Here is a 16,571-nt window from a genome sequence, read left to right as displayed (position 1 = left end):
GTTTGGTTGAGTCTCCTTACTCTCGAGAGGAGGAAGCCGAAGGCCAAAGAAGGAAAGTGATGTGTCTGATCCGCACAGAACAAATGGGTGTTGAAGCGGGGGCTGGAATTTTGCTCTCTTGACTTCTGGTCTGGTTCTTCTCTTACCAAACTCGGAGAACAGTCGAGATGGCTTCAAAGCTCTCTGAAGCTTTGTTTTTACCAAGGAATAGCAGGCTTGGGGTGGGGGGACTTGCTTATTTTTTCGTTGCCTTCCACCTTCTTGTCTGCCTGCTGTCTGGCCGAGGTTTTGTGGGGATTAATGAGATAAATGGCTTTGACTTTTCCAAATGAAAGAAGCATTATACTTTATACAAAGCATTGTTATTAAATAGCCTGAGAGCGCAGAATACTGAGCGAATGTGTTTCTTTTGTCCCACCTTAATGAGAATTAGAGACATCAGGAGCAGGACAAATGGGCCGTGGATGGGTGTGTTTGTGCATTATGTTTTTAGTGTGTAAATATGTGCATCGTGCCTCCCCTCCCCCTCCCTTCCCCGCACACAGAGCAATCCCATATAGTGGAAGGACTTCAGAGACTTTCACCAAGAGAGGTTCCTTGGAAAGTAGAGTGCTGTTTTCAAGGATCTCTGGAATCTTCTGCATTCTGAATGCTCTGGCTAGATTCATTTTTTCACAAATTGACATGATTAAATTTGTGTGTGAGATATAGCACTTTTTAAGAGGTGATTGCTTAACATGGAGGGTGTGCTTCTGGGAAAAAGACTTTTTTTTTTTTTTAATAAAACAGCTTTCATGTTTTATTTTACTTCATTGGCAACGAGGTGTTCTTCTTTGGTGCCCTGAGGCGTTATATGTGGACATCTGTGAAAGGGTTCTTATTAAGTATCTTTATATTTGGGTAGTACTTTCGTAGACCTAACCTCATTTAGTCTTTACTATTGTCCTGTGAGGAATGTATTATTACCTGTATTTTACAGATGAGTAAACTGAGAAGTGTGCATCATTTTGTGCTCAGCAGTGTGGCCGGCGGGGGAACGGGGCCAGGGGCCTGGGCTCTGACCTCCCTCCTCCCAGTGTCTCATTCTGCTCCAGCTTCTTCGAAGGGCTGGCACTGAGATGGATGGCACCCCTCAGACTGGGGACCTGAACCAAGGGGTCCTGGTGTCTTTCCCTACGATGCATACACATACCTGTTCCTACTTCTTGGAGCCTGGCTGGTATTTAATGGAATTGTGGTTACTAATCAAGATGACAAGAAAAAAGAAAGCATCTTGCCCATATAGGTATCTTGGCTAACTTTCAAATCAACTGTTTCACTTTACCCTAAACCTAGATACTTAAAAAAAAAAAAAATTATTTATTTATTTATTTTTAAAGATTTTATTTATTTATTTCACAGACAGAGATCACAAGTAGGCAGAGAGACAGGCAGAGAGAGAAGAGGAAGCAGGATCCCCGCTGAGCAGAGAGCCTGATGCAGGGCCCGATCTCAGGACCCTGGGATCATGACCTGAGCCGAAGGCAGAGGCCTCAACTCACTGAGCCACCCAGGTGCCCCTAAACCTAGATACTTTTGTTTCCAGAGCGACACAACTGGAGACCCAGGGGTGCAGTTATCATTTGTCCTCAGTTTAGGTTCGAGGCAGCAGAGGGCTGCACAAAGGCACCTGGCGACTTTTCATGGGACTCCGTTTCTCTGTGGCTGCAGGCAGATGGCTTGTATTTTCCTGTGGTGCCCAGGATGGGGAGGAGGAGGCCCTAGGCAGCCTAGGAAGGTGGGTGGCCTGTTTGCCAGGTGGGGTCTGTGGGCACAGCCTACCCCAACCCCCTCAGAATGGGTCTGGCAGTGGCTGGACAAGAATCTGGCACCGGTTTGGCTACAGTAATTTTGGAAGTATACTTAAATGATAAACCAAAACCATAACTTTTTTTCTTTTCAATCACCAAAGAATTATTTACTGTGCAGAATTTGAAAAATATAATAATTTCAAAAAGACCTAGTACTTACAAGATTCTTACTCTTAGCGCTATTCTGAGAGTTTTATATTTATTAACTCATTTGATCATCATAACAATGCTGTGTGACAGGCAGTGTTATGATTTCTATTTTACAGATAAGGAATCTTGGGCACAGAGAGGTGAGGTAACTGTTCAGTCACACAGCTAGTGACTAGCAGAGCTAGAATTTGCATCGAGACCGTCTGGTTTCTAAGTCCATGGCCCTGAGTTCTGGGCTGAACTGCCTCTCTGAAAATAGACGGGGCCACTTGAAGATAATCACTAGTATCCTTCCTTCCTCACCCCCTCCCCTCCCCCTTCCTTCTTCCCTCCCTTGCACCTACCCTTCTTTCCTCCCTCCCTCCCTTCTTACCATTTTAATAAATTTTTATTCTAGCTATTTACAGGACAAAAATCTAGATAGACACGTAAGTTTATTAATGGTGCTTTTTCTGAGGTGGGGGACTTTCTAAGATACTCATTTTTAAACTGTTGGACTTTCCTGCTTTTGAACATTAAGTGTGTTTTCCTTTCAAGTTTAGTAAAAATAGTAGAGATCTTAAGTCCTTTATGTCAAGTTCTTGATCTAGAAAGTCAATTTTTAAAAAAGATTGATGTTTAGTTGAACTACTAGGACTATTTCTATGTGTTTCCTTCTAGTCTTTCTTCTATGGAAGAAAAAGTGTCTTTTAAAATAATTGGGGTCATATAGTGCATACATTTTTGGGCCTTTTTTCTGTTGCTTAATATGTGGAAATTTTTTTCTATTTTGTTTTTCAAAACATAGTTTTTATGGCTTCTAAAATTCTACTCTGTGGTGGTGGCATCACAGGCCAGTCCCCCTGTGATGGGCTTATAGGTGATGTTCAGTTTGGTGCTGGTATGATGTACACTGTGGTGACTACCTGGGTAGGTTGCTTTGCTGGAGTGTTGGGTAGCTCCTGAGAAGAGTAGTGGAATGATTGAATTCCTTAAAGACTCTCATTAGGAGTGCTAAATTGTTTTCCCTACGGGGCTGATGAGCCCATGCTTCCCGCTGGGCCGGGTTCTGGAGTTCAGCTTCCCCTGCCCCTGGCAGGGCTGCAGAGGCTCCAGGAATAGTCAGACCTCTCTCCCACAGAACAGAAGCTCTCCTGGCCCGGAGGGTCTGAGTCTGTGAGCTTTGAGCTCTGAACCTCAGCAGGGCTGCAATGCCATATGCCATTCCTCTGTAGCTGTGTGGCCGGCCCTTCACAGGCATGGAATGGAGTCAGAATTACTGCTGTTCCCCCAGGGTGCTCTGCCCAGTTCACTTGGCGCAGGATGTGGGCAGATGAGTATTAGCCAAGTGAGTCTTCCTGTCACCCCATCCTCCCAGCTGGTGGGAAGGAAGGAGGTTGGGACCACTGAATACACTAAAAACTGTCCTTTCAAGATGGCGCTGCCTCCTATGTTCTCTTTCTGGTGATTGAGAGACATGAAGAGACTCTGTGCCTCTGTTTTCCTACCAATAAAATGGCACCAAAGCAGCAAAACCCTCTCTATCTTGGGGCCAGAAGTTGAATTAATTAAAAATGTCACAGGGAAAAACATGTAATGGGGCAATGACACTTTCAGATATTCACTCATTTGTTCAACACATGCTCCAGGCTGTTCTGGACTCTGGGGATACAGTGATGAACAAAATGGACAAAGGTGCCTGCTTCTTGGGGCTTCCCTTCTGATGGGAGGTAAGAGACATATTTATGCCTAATATATGAAATAAACACAGAAGGTGTTTGGCCGGTTGAGTGTCCGACTCTTGATTTCCGTTCAGGTCATGATCTCAGGGTTGTGAGATAGAGCCCCCGTCAGCCTCTGGGCTCAGCAGGGCGTCTGCTTTGGATTCTCTCCCTCTCTCTCTGCCCCTCCATCCCTGCCCCCACTTGCACACTTCTCTCTCTAAAGAAAGAAATAAACACACACAAGTGACATACTAATCTAAAATAATCGAATAACATCATCTCTGTAAACTTCTGTATAGAAATCTCTGACGGTCAAACAGAAATTCTGCAGAAGAACTTCCACGTGGCAAATGTGTTTTGAGCACCTACTAGGTGACAGCCAGTCTGCTGGGTTTCTGTGGCCACAAAGCTTGTTCCTGCTCTCAAGGAGCTTACAGATCACTGGGAGAATATGAGAAGGGCCCACATACCAGAGTGTAACCCCTCTCAGGTGCTCACTAGCCATTGCCAAGGAGACCCGGAGCCAGTGCTTGGTCTTCTCATTGCTGTGTCAGACTTGTGGCATTCCTCTTGCCTGTCCCCAGACATCAGCATGCAGAAGGCTTTTCCGTTTTTCCAGCTGGATGGTATCTGACCTCAGTCAGGGCTGCATCTATTTCTTTTACTAAAATGGCTACTTTGCAGTGGACTTGAAAAAGTAGAAATGCTGACTTTTGATAAACTTGAACTGATCTACTGGGTCCTGTAATTGAGGTTAGCCATCACCAGGGGGTGCCTTCGTTCAAATAGCAGGAGGTGGCAATTTTTGTCCTCTCCCTGTTTGGACATAAGTGGAAGAAATGTTTTATTATCTTTATAATTTATTATCTTTGGTTGGAAAGTGTGGTTTAGTGTGTGTATCTATTAGTTTGTTTTCTAACATTTTTCTTTGCTTGCTCTCTGATGTCAGTATGACCTTGAGTAATGTGAGGGGAATGACTTTATGGTTAGTGTCCTCTAGCCAAGGTAATACTGGGAGATCTCTGCAGGGACTTCCATGGGAGTCCCTCCAAGGATTCCTTTTCCTTTCTTTCTCTCCTTTAGACTAGCTGCCGGTGAAGAACAGAGAAAAGATGATTTAGTTTGCTGGATCACTAGAAGGTGTGAACGATAGTGGTTTGACCACTCTTTCCGTCAGCTTGGGCTTCTGAAATACTCGCAGTTCTTTGCCTTGGTCCCATCATTAGAGAGGAGTGGGATGTAGAATAGGAAAGAGATGGTTTTATTTAAGGCAGTGTCTGGATGATTTAGTCAGGGGGATAGCCACAGATATCCTTGGGTCCCTGTCTTTGTTTTGGAGCGTTTGACTGCTGTGGTCACGGGCCTGTTCTGAATATCCCCATCTCTCATGAGCAGTGTTTGTAGAAGGGTGAGGGAAGAGTGGAAGAGAATGCTGTTGAAAAGAGTGTGAAAATGGTTCTGGTGAGAGGTAGAGGCAGCAGATGTGACACACCATGGAGATCCTTTGGGTGCTCGGTCTGGGGAGCGGGTTCCATTTCAGCTGGGATGTCCTAGGGTTCTCTTAGGACCCACTCAGTTTGGGTGGAAGCATCAGCCTCCCATCTGTCCCTTGGGGTCATTACTTTCTCTTCATTTGTCAAGAGGATTAACCACTGAAAAATGACTTTTGGTTGCTGAAGTTGTTTGTTGGGTCTCAGACCCTCTTATGCTTTGAACACATGCCTTTTTGCATTGGGTGGTTATTTCCTGATCAGAAAATCCACCCACCTATCAGCATCTGAATCAGTCCTTGATTGCTTTTTTTAAAGAAGTTCCATCACAAATTATGCTCTTTCCACCAGGACTTCCTCTTAATGTAGGCCTGCGCTGTCCTGTATGATAGCCACTAGCCATCTGTGGCTATTTACATGTAAATTAATTGAAATTAAATAAAATTTAAAATGGCTGTAGTTCTGTAGTTGCACTTGCTACATTTCAAGTGCTTAAGAATCAACAATGGCTGGTGTCTACCCTTTTGGACATTGAAGAATTAATAGGAAATTTTTGTCATTGTAGATGTTCTATTAGACAGTGAGACTATAGACTCAGGCAGAGTTCAGATCTACAGTAGACACTGCCATAGTCTTTTTGAGAGGAAACATATTCAATACAGGAATTTAAGGGCTTACAAAATCATGGTAAGTATTGGGAGAGCAGGTTGGACCTCTAGGAATGACTCCCAGAACAAGGCTGCAGAGCTGACCCATCAAGGGGACTGGGACTGTGGTATAATTAGGCAGCCGAGGAATCTGGAAGCCACTATAGCAAGAGCTGGCTCCAGGGTCACACCACCTTATTGACGTTCCAGGCATCAGGAAAGCATCACCAGAGCCTTGTGAAATAGATGGCCTCCTTACCATACTTAGTTTCATTCGCTTCTTGGGTTGGCCAAACTCCATAGCCACATCAGGAAGTCCAGCTACGAGGGAGGTTGGAAATTAGAGTTTCTAGCTCTTTGGCATCTGCAGGACAGGCAGGGACAGCAGACGGTGGTTGGAATTGCTGCTGAGTTAGTCCACTGGTCTACCCCATCTGCCACATGGGGTTGAGCCAGAGTTGAAGCTTCTCTGAGTGAGCACCACTGGGCTTAAGGCAGACAGGGCCTTGGGTATCTGAAAACCAGGAGACAGTATCTTCCCAGTTCGAGTTTCCCAGCTATCTCTGTAACACTCTAGATAGAGAAGATTAATGGCTTCCTGCTTTCTAGTCATTTGGTCTTTAATGGGCAGAGAAAGCATGGTTTCTGTTCCAGGTTTGCTGCTGTACTTTTAAAGAGAATGGAGGCCCCTGGTCACTGTAGTGAGATGACAGACAGCAAGAGTGAAATGGGCTTCTGCAAAGGTCTCAGGTGACACCCTGGCCCGAGAGAAAGCATTTCCTTTGCCCTGGGGAGCTTGCTAAGTAAGAGGATGGTTAGGACCTCAGGAGGAAATGCATTTTCTGTTCTCTCCCTGCCCAGTGTGAACTGCTGCTTCTTGCTCCATAAATCAGTCTGGGTTGCTGTTGTGTGTACTAAGTCTTGTCTTTAGCGGTGAGCTCCCTCGTGCACAGATGAAGGTGCTAAGGCGAAGAGGGAGGTTGTGCTGTCCAAGTTCATCTGCAGCACTGTGCTTTTCTCCTCACACGTGGCTAATTGGGGATCTCTATATGCCGGGAGTTTGGGCATCTCTAGTCAAGTGTTTGACTAGAACTCTGCCTATTTACATTAGAGGATAAGGGTTGGGGGTTGTGAGAAGGAATTATTTAAGCCTAAACCTGAGGTGAGAGAAGGAATCACCAAGCCAGAAGCAATAAGGAATAACATTCTAGGTATGTACAAAGGTACTGTGGCATATAAGGAGGGAGCATTTTGGAGGAGTGAAATGAGGCCAGTATGTGATGATTGCCTTGGACCAGGCTGAGAGGGGAATGAGATGAGCTCAGAGAAGCAGCTGGGGCCAACCTATGTGGGCTTCATAAGTCATGGCAACGAGTCTAGATTCTGAAGAGATTTATCTGGGAGAATGACAGGAGCTGATTTATGATTTATATTTTTAAAAGGTCACTCTGGTTGCTGCATGGAGATTGGATTGGGGACAAGCAAAGAGAGAGAGAAATGCCAGGGGGCTACTGCAGCCTTCTGGACAAGAAACAGATGGAGGCCTGGGCTAGGGGGTGGCTTGGGAGATGGAAGTCATGGCTCCCAAGCTCTGCCTTCAGAAATCCCAACAACTGGGTGCACCTGGGTGGCTCAGTGGATTAAGCCTCTGCCTTCGGCTCAGGTCATGATCTCAGGGTTCTGGGATCGAGCCCTGCATCGGGCTCTCTGTTCAGTGGGGAGCGTGCTTACCCCCCCCCACCCGTCTGCCTCTCTGCCTACTTGTGATCTCTCTCTCTGTCGAATAAATAAATAAAATCTTTTTTTTTCAAAGATTTTATTTATTCATTTGAAAGACAGAGATCACAAGTAGGCAGAGAGGCAGGCAGAGAGAGAAAGGAAGGGAAGCAGGCTCCCTGCTGAGCAGAGAGCCTGACGTGGGGCTCTATCCCAGGACCCTGAGATCATGACCTGAGCCAAAGGCAGAGGCTTTAACCCACTGAGCCACCCAGGCACCCCTAAATAAATAAAATCTTTAAAAAAAAAAAAAAAAGAAATCCCAACAACTATATCCAAGAAGTAAGTGGAAGAACCTGAATAAGCTCGTGCTTTAGGGCATAGACGGGCTGACGCCATCAGTTTCTAGTGCTTACCTCTTATCAGCCTTCATCTTTATCATGACATCACCATACTGCTGCTGTTAGCAAATAGATATTGAACATCTTCTGCAGTAAGACCCTGAATCAGGTGTATGGATGGAGATGGATTAAAGGGAAAAAAAAATCCACTCTTTCATTCCTGAACACCTTCTGTGTCCCCAGCTCCATGGGGCTGGGGACCCCAAGGAAACATAAGCCACTGCCTCCTGACTTGGACTCTTTCCTTGGACCTTGCGGAGCAGACTGACCTGTGGCTGACCAGTTTGTGCAGGGGTCTTATCCTCATCCTGGTCCCTTGGAGAGGCAGCAGCCGCTGTGTGTGGGAGGAGCGAGCCGCTGCTGAAGTCAGGGGAGCTGGGCCATTTGACAAATGGGAATCATTTTCTTCCACGTGAGGGCAAGGTCGCCGCTGCGGGCAACCACCTGTTTGTGCGGGGCCTGATCTGCTGAGCTGCTGCTCTGGGGCTCATTCAGGGACAAGAACAACAGTAAAAATAGTTCAGGAAAGCAGGAGCCGGAGCAGACTTAGACGGTGGCATCTTTTCAGCTGTGGCAGCCAGGAGACAGAGCTTTGAATCAGCTTTATAATTTGAAAATTGGTCTCTTTGCATTGGGTGGTTATTTCATGCTAACAAAAGCCATCAGGGACACGGTGCTGCTTGCCCTTCCTCCTTGGCACTGCTCTGGGTTCAAAAATGTTGAGCCTAAGGTGGTGATTTTCCATTCCTGGAATTCTTGGATGGTGGTGCCCCCTTCCTGAGTGGGAACCTGGAGATCCTACGAGAGCCGCAGGTCTGGGTGGGGAGCCATACTAGAGGATGGGGGGACATTGCTAGGAGAAGGGGAGGCTAAGCTGGGCCCTAGTGGAGGCTAGCCGGAAGGAGCCACATCTGTCTCGCCCGTATGTGGCTCTGTGTTACTATGGCAGGGCCCTTAGTTAGCTCACATCGCTGTGATAGTGCTCAGAGCATCCAGGACCAAAATTTTGGAGGCTCTTTTTTTGTTCTTTGGCTAGGGAGAGGTTGACATTCCGTTTTTCCCCATGGGCTTCTTCGTATGCGCTTTTTCCAGATGGTGTGCTCCTGAGAGGTCCTTGTGCTCTGGGAATGTAAATAAGGTCACCCACCATGCAGGGTGACTGAAGTTAGCCTGCCAGGACAAGGCTCTCAGAACCACATCTTGGCTCTGAGGAGCCCTGGTCACCTTGCTCCCCATGTCACCCCCTTGGGGTGCATTGGATGTGAGTACAAAGATTGGAGTTTGAAGACAGTAATCAGCAGGAAGGGGTGGGGTGCCATGGGCTTGTTGTAGAGGAGATTTGGGGTCTGGAGGGGCTGATGGTGGTGGGGTCTGCTGCTTTTACATAAAGTTAGTCTTGAGACTAACTTACGAGAAGTTAGTCTCGGAACTAAAATAGAATCGATAACGTGCTGCCCATACTGAGCAGTGAGGGAGTCTAGGAAGGAAAAATTATACATCACGGACTGAATGGACAAAATGAGAGTTCCAGCACTCCCAGCAAACCCAGTAAGACATGAGATTAGGCCCCTCATCACTGGTCACTGGTCTCTCCAACGCAGCCGGTAGAAACAAGGACACCTTCTACTTTCATTCATCCCAGAGGCACCCTGAGGGTTAGTGAAAGGGCTGTTCACACAGTGGACTCCTTCCTGTGGAGATCACGCCAAACATCAAGGATGTTCTCAGGTCCAAAATGCAGCAGCCCCTTCAACCTCAAGGCCCGTAAACCCAGTAGGAGATGTGTGCTTTGCTTGTGGACATGGACGTGAGCGCACACGTGTGTGTGCATGTGGGGCACAGGGCTGAGTTCTGAGGAGGCGGAGGATAGTCTAGCAGTGAACCACGAGTCCTGTACATGCTGCAGAGCTCTTTCATTGTCTCACTTTGTGACCTTTAATGAGTCATACACTCCTTTGTTTTCTATGTGTTAAATGGAGATACGGATGCTTGCTGGTTACTGAAGCAGTTCTGAAGCTTCGGGTGCCTTTATTAATTCAGATACTGTCTTCGAATTCCTTCCTCTGGGGTATTATAAGAAACATGAAGGCCTCAGTCATATCGGGGTCTTCTTTGCTTTATGCTTAGGATCCACACAGTGAGTGCAGGGAGGGTAACGACAAGGTATGTGAGAGAGAGGACTTCTCGTAGCAAGTGTTGGGTTCTCCATGATCCTGACATTCTGGGTAAAATACTTTACCCCCAGGGGTGCAGCAGCTGCCTGGAGCAGCTGGAGCAGAGGAAAGGGGAGGAGGATGGAATAGACGTGAGACAGGGGCCCGTGCCACATTGAGAATATAGCCATGAATTGAGTCTAGCAAAGAGGCAATTTTCTGGGCCCGGGGGAGTGGGGGCGGGGCTCTAATGCTACAGGGACCAGATGGCAATAGTGCAGGAGGGAACTGTCAGGGGACAGGGAGACAGTGGGCCAGCTGGTACTAAAGAAGACCTGATGTGCTCATCTTGGTATCACATAGGGCTGGTAAAGTCGTGGCATCTGTGATACCATTCCCTACCATTTGTACCCATGGCAGACATCACTAATCTATCATGACATACTTTCCTCTTATACATGGAGAAGTCTCAGAATCCTCTAGGGCCAGCATATTAGTCTGTCCTGTCAATCAGCTGGCACAAGAGTCGAAACTTATTTATTGTCTGTTGCGGGTGTGATGATAGAAAGGACATAGATTTTGGAATTCAGCAAAAATGACAGTCCAGACAGGTACAAACTTTGTAGCATTGAACAAGCACATTCGTCAGGTCTTTTTTGGTTGCGAAGGACAGAAACCCAATTTGAGTTAGCCTAAGCTAGGTTACTTAAGTAATATAACCAGAAAGCTCAGGGTATGGCTAGATCAGGAGCCCGATGAGGTTGCTGGGGTCCATCTCTAGGACAGAGTGTCTCTGCGTCCTGTCTGGCTAAGCCAGGTCATTGCTGATGCCCGGGGCGTGGCAGGGTGGGGGGTGGAGGACAACAGGGCTGGTGGTGGAGGTGATGGTGTCTAGACAGGTCACAAGGGGAGCAAAAGTCATCTTGAAGGTCAAACATAGAAGGATGGATCCAAGATAAGGGTGGGGAGGGGTGGCTGGGAGAGGTGTCAAGTGTTCATCTGAATAACAGTGAGCTGCAGCAAGGAGAGAGACGGCTCCCCAAGGCAGTTTGTTCTGGGCCCAGCAGTTTCCCTGCAAGAGCCTTGTGTGCACAGAGCAGAGGGGAGGGTCATTGTGGGGAGCCTTGGAAGCGACATACCTGCTCCAGCCATGGTTCTCTGGGCAACTGATGTGGCATCAGATGCCAGACTCTCTGCCCACACTGTCACCCCGTTCTCTGCTGCTTCTCTTGATCCTGCTGCACCTGACCAGGTGACAAGTCTCAATGTCGTGCCTCTGTTCTGGGGTACTGCCTGGGCCCAGGCTGAGCTGATCATGGGTAAACCTTGGAAGATCTAAGGTGAGGCATCCAGCTGATCCGAGGGGGAGGGCCCATCAAGTGGGCAGTCTTTTTTTTTTTTTTTTTAAGATTTTATTTATTTATTTGACAGACAAAGATCACAAGTAGGCAGAGAGGCAGGCAGAGAGAGAGGAGGAACAGGCTCCCTGGCTGAGCAGAGAGCCCGATGCGGGGCTTGATCCCAGGACCCTGGGATCATGACCTGAGCCGAAGGCAGAGGCTTTAACCCACTGAGCCACCCAGGCGTCCCCCAAGTGGGCAGTCTTAGAGGCAGTCCTGAAGGCTTCAGTTGCCCTTACACCAGAGAAGTGTGAATGCCTTTACTCTGGATTTTATTGGTTCCCAAACAGGGTTCCTCCCTGTGTCCCCTCTACCCTATCCTGTCAATCCCAGCCATGCACAGCTCCCTTTCCCCGATATCGAATGCTATATGATGAATCACTCCAAAACAAAGTGCTTGTAGTAGTAAGCACCTGGCTGCCTCCCACAGTTTCTAGGGGTCAGGAATTGCTCAAGTCTCTCTCATGAGGTTGCGGTCAGATGGTGAGTGGAGCAGCTGGGGAGTGGCTGGGAGTCTCTCCCTGCACATGGGCTCTCTGTGTTGGCTAGTTTGGGCTTTCTCACCCCATGGCAGCCTCAGAGCGTGCACAGCGTTGTTTTGAAAGGCACAGACTGTCATTTCTTATGTACTTTATTGGTGGGATGGTCACCAGAGACCAACCCCATTTCAGGAGGAAGGGACATAGATCCACTTTCCTAATGGGAGGAATGTCAAAGGATTTACTGACATAATGTAAAACCATCACAGCCCTCAGCCCGCTCCTAGTCAACCAACACTCATTGCCCAGATGGGTTTGAGGTACCTGGAGGTGACCTAACTTTGGTCCAATGCCTTCATTTCATTATACTATTTTTATTTTTGGAACTTGGGTGCAGAGACTTGAATGAATTACAATTTTCCATTGTATTATATTAAATGCATATCCTTTATTTCTGTGTGTTCTTACAAATGTGATCGACAGATCACTTTGCATATGTACCGTTTTCCGTGTCCTCCTTTTCCCACTTGCTCCATTTTTCCAGGTCCATACATGTGCCATGCATGTATGCTATAATGCATACATCTCCTCTGTCTGGTCGCCTAACATGAGTCAGTGAGACTGGAGAGGAGGAGCGACATGCCCAAGGTCACACAGCCAAACTGGGACAAGAATAGTTTTCCTGACTCTTGTTTTCTCAGCAGCACACACTCATGTTTGCGTGGTCTGCCTCCCAGGCCCTCGCAATAGTTCGAAATAAGATTTTTTTTTTTTTAATTGAGAGTCTGGGTTCCTTTTCCAAACTCTCCTGTTTTCTCCCTAGTAACTGCCATCCTCTGTCTTCTGCTCCTGCAGGTTCCAACTATGGGAGCCCGCGCCCAGCTCATGCCAACATGAACGCCAATGCTGCTGCAGGGCTCGCCCCTGAGCACATCCCTACGCCGGGGGCTGCCTTGTCCTGGCAGGCGGCCATTGATGCGGCCCGGCAGGCCAAGCTGATGGGCAGCGCCGGCAACGCGACCATCTCCACGGTCAGCTCCACGCAGCGGAAGCGGCAGCAGTATGGAAAGCCCAAGAAGCAGGGCAGCACGACGGCCACGCGCCCGCCCCGCGCCCTGCTCTGCCTGACTCTGAAGAACCCCATCAGGAGGGCGTGCATCAGCATCGTCGAATGGAAATATCCTTTGTGCTTGGGCCTGGGCGGGCTGCCCCCGGGAGCCCCAGAGGGGCCAGCCCCATGATTGCTCCCTGACCCACTGCATCTGCGTCCCTGGGGCGCTGTGTAAACGCAGTTTTTTCAGTGCTGCCCGAGACTCAATGAATCAGAATGTCTGGAGATAGGGCCCAGGGATCTGCTGGAGTGACAAGCAGGGTCTTTTTTCCTCATATATTTTTTTTCATCCCAAAAGCCCCATTTGAGAAAGTAATCCTGAGAGGTTATGAGATATCATCTAACATAGCTGAGCCTGTCCCGTGATCCGCCGGTGTGGTGGGTGAATAGTGGTCACGTGCTGCTTATCCCCTAGGCTTCTTTGCCTCCTGTGTCATGGGCCTGGTGTAGTTTTGTGACCTCCGCTCTCTGTAGGAGGAGGGAGCCCGAGAAATGCGAGAGGGCAGTGGTCAGTGACCTACCCTGGCTCTTGGTTCAAGGCCTAGGAGCAGGTGTTCTCAAACTTGGCTGCACATTGGCATGTCTGGAAAGTTGTAAGAAAACACAGGTGCCTGAGCCCCACCCAGGCATATACGAAAGTTCTCCAGGTCATTCTCCCGGGCAGCCAAAGTGGAGAGCACTAGCCTGCAGTTTCAAACGCAGGTCCACTTTGCATGTCTACCTGGTGAGTGGGCCCTTCTGAGAAAATGGCTTTGAAGGGCCAGGCTCTCACTATGGAATTACAGGCCCCTTAACATCATGAGAATTGTGGGGTGGTGGAGATGGAAAGGATCTTCAAGGTCAGTAGGTCCAGCCCTGACTTGGCCCAGTGATGACATTGGGCCCCACATGGTCATACGGTTAGTGACAGACGGGACTAGAACTCTGGGACTTAGTGTTGGGTATTTTCATAATAAGAATTCATTCAGGCGGGTTATCATGTCTCCTGGGGCTCAGGATGGGAGGGTTCTATGTTATCCATGAGCTTCCATGGAAAGATTGAAGAGCTTTAGTAGGTAGGGATTGAAAGGCCAAAGAAGATCGCTCGGGAGGGAAGAGTTTCTGTTTAGCAAGAAACGTCAGTTCTGTAAATGTTTGAAGCCCTCAACTCAAAAGGTAACTTTAAGAGAAGGCAGCATAAGCCATGTGGCGGCTGGAGAGCTGGCCATCTGTCCTGAGTAGCTAGGCAGGCTTCCTGTTCCCAGAGGACCGGGTGAGAGGCCCGGCTCAGAGGCCCAGCTCTGGGCAGCCCCAACATGATGCTGTCACAACGGCTCCATCAGAACCATGCAGTGGGAGAGCTGGGGCCCATGTGGGTCAGGTTCCCCCAAAGGGGAGGGCACTGAGGTCTGGAGAAGCTGAAGATCTGGCCCAGATCACACAGCCTGCAACTCACAGAGCTGGGTTTTTTTTTTTTTTTTTAAAGATTTTATTTATTTATTTGACAGAGAGAGATCACAAGTAGATGGAGAGGCAGGCAGAGAGAGAGAGAGGGAAGCAGGATCTCTGCCGAGCAGAGAACCCGATGCGGGACTCGATCCCAGGACCCTGAGATCATGACCTGAGCCGAAGGCAGTGGCTTAACCCACTGAGTCACCCAGGCGCCCCAGAGCTGGGTTTTAAATCCAGGTTCTCCAAGTCCCCAGTCCATGCATGTGCCCCTCCCCATGCACCCACAGCACAGAGGAGACGTACTAGGGTACATGTTCAGGGGACACTGTCCAGCCCACAGGGATGTGGAGGGACCTGGATCTGGGGCCTGGACCACGCCCCATCATGGTGCTGCCCCCTGTATTCTGAGTGGTCACAGGTCATTGGAATCTCCAGAGCTTCCATTTCCTCATCTCCAGTGGCAGAAACCAGCAAGGGCGGCAGGGTCTGTGCCTGTGGGAGCCTGCTCAGAAAAACACGTCAGGGGATGTGTTCCGTGCGTATGAGTTAACTTCATCAGCTCTGATTTCCCCTCCTGGGACGGACAGCTCCCTGAGAGGCAGCCCTCTGTGCAGAATGGAGCAGCAGGTGGTGATTTACTGGCCTGGGAGGAAGTGAAGAGGGGAGAGAGCAGCACACAGGGCAGGAGGGGGAGTGTGGGAGAGTGGGGGCTTTGTAATGGCGGTGTCTGGGGCACTGTCCATGGAAACTGGTCACAGAGCCACAGGGGGCCCAAGGCAGGGACTTGTGAAAGGTCCGTTGACCAAGTCAGCAGCAGTGTTAGCCAGGCTGTGCCACCCCAACTGGGGGAATGTGCCCTCCCCTCCTGCAGGAAAGGAAGCAGGCCCAGCTTCCACAGCACTAGTGGATGGCATTCCCACATTGCCCTGGAAGGATAGCTGGACAGGTCAGGAGGTGGTCTGGTGTACTCGCCTGTCTGCGTTCCTGGAAAGAGTGGAGTCCAATGCTGTCATTAAGAAGGAAAGACAGTTTAAAAAATGCTCTGGCTGTCACAGGGTGACACAGTACGTTTCCAGGTTTTACCTGGCTTCTCTTCCACTTCGCAGCTCATGGCTTTTCTTATCTGCCTGATTGGTTTCTTTATACATTATCATCTCCAGCAGTAGCCAGGGACTTTTAGCATAAGGTGATGGATGTGTCGCCTGGATTAGGGGAAGGTGTAGAAGTGATTATGTAAGAAACACCCAAGCTTAGCCGCCACCCACTTTGGTGGAAGGAAGGAGTTGACATTTGAGGACAGGTGCATGAGGTCTGACTCAGTTGAACCGATGTGCTGTAGCCCTGGTGGGGGGTGGGGGGGGCACAAGGGACCAGACGACGGGAATGAAACCGACCAGCCCCTGGACAGAATGGGACTTTCGTAAGCAGGTGGGGAACTGGCTAGGAGGGAAGAAGTTCTGTGGTAGGAGTTTCGTGGTAGGAGGTCTAAAGTATGAACTTTCTAAAAATGCTTCAGAGTGACATCAGGAGAGATCAGCTTAGAGATCAGTGTAGAGTAAGTCGTCCTTGCAAACTCCGACTTCAGAACCAGACTTCCTAGGTTTGAATCCCATCCTACCACAAGCTATGTGATGTTGGGCAAGTTAGCGTTTCACCTCTCTGTCTCCTCCGTTAGAAACGGGGATGGTAACTGCACGTTCAGTTCGGGGGTTTGCGCGGAACAGAGCAGGGCCCAGCACCACACAGTGGTGTCAGCCACTGTCCCACCTGCTGTTGTCACTGTCTTCAACACCACCAGCGTCCTTACTGGTTCCTTGGTCAACTCAAGGGGCAGCATGGCCTATTGGAGAAGATGGGTCAGTAGGTCTGGTTCTGGCCCTGGCCCTGCTACTGGTCAGCGTGGAACCTGGGAGAGATTGTTTTGTTTTCTGTATCTGTCAAGTAGGGGGTTAGACTGCACGTCATCTTCCTGATATCAGGGCACACAAAGAAAATGACAGCCTTCATGAGGTGTGCTAGTAAATGGACCCCTGGCTACAC

At 48.8% G+C, this 16,571-nt stretch overlaps 1 protein-coding gene across 17 annotated transcripts in view; it reads left to right on the top strand.

Annotated features, from left to right (window-relative positions):
- LOC111159674 (calcium voltage-gated channel subunit alpha1 C) overlaps nt 1-16,571 on the top strand; it is a 621,933-nt gene that overhangs the window by 44,084 nt on the left and 561,278 nt on the right. For all 17 annotated transcript variants that reach the window (XM_022522246.1, XM_022522244.1, XM_022522241.1 and 14 more), the window contains exon 2: nt 12,845-13,175. In XM_022522246.1, coding sequence (XP_022377954.1) covers nt 12,845-13,175 — 331 coding nt within the window. The remainder of the gene's footprint in view (nt 1-12,844; nt 13,176-16,571) is intronic.

Source organism: Enhydra lutris, unplaced genomic scaffold (assembly GCF_002288905.1).
Source record: "Enhydra lutris kenyoni isolate GAN:26980312 unplaced genomic scaffold, ASM228890v2 scaffoldscaffold69, whole genome shotgun sequence".
NCBI lineage: Eukaryota > Metazoa > Chordata > Mammalia > Carnivora > Mustelidae > Enhydra > Enhydra lutris.
This window is presented reverse-complemented; position numbering and strand designations above follow the sequence as displayed.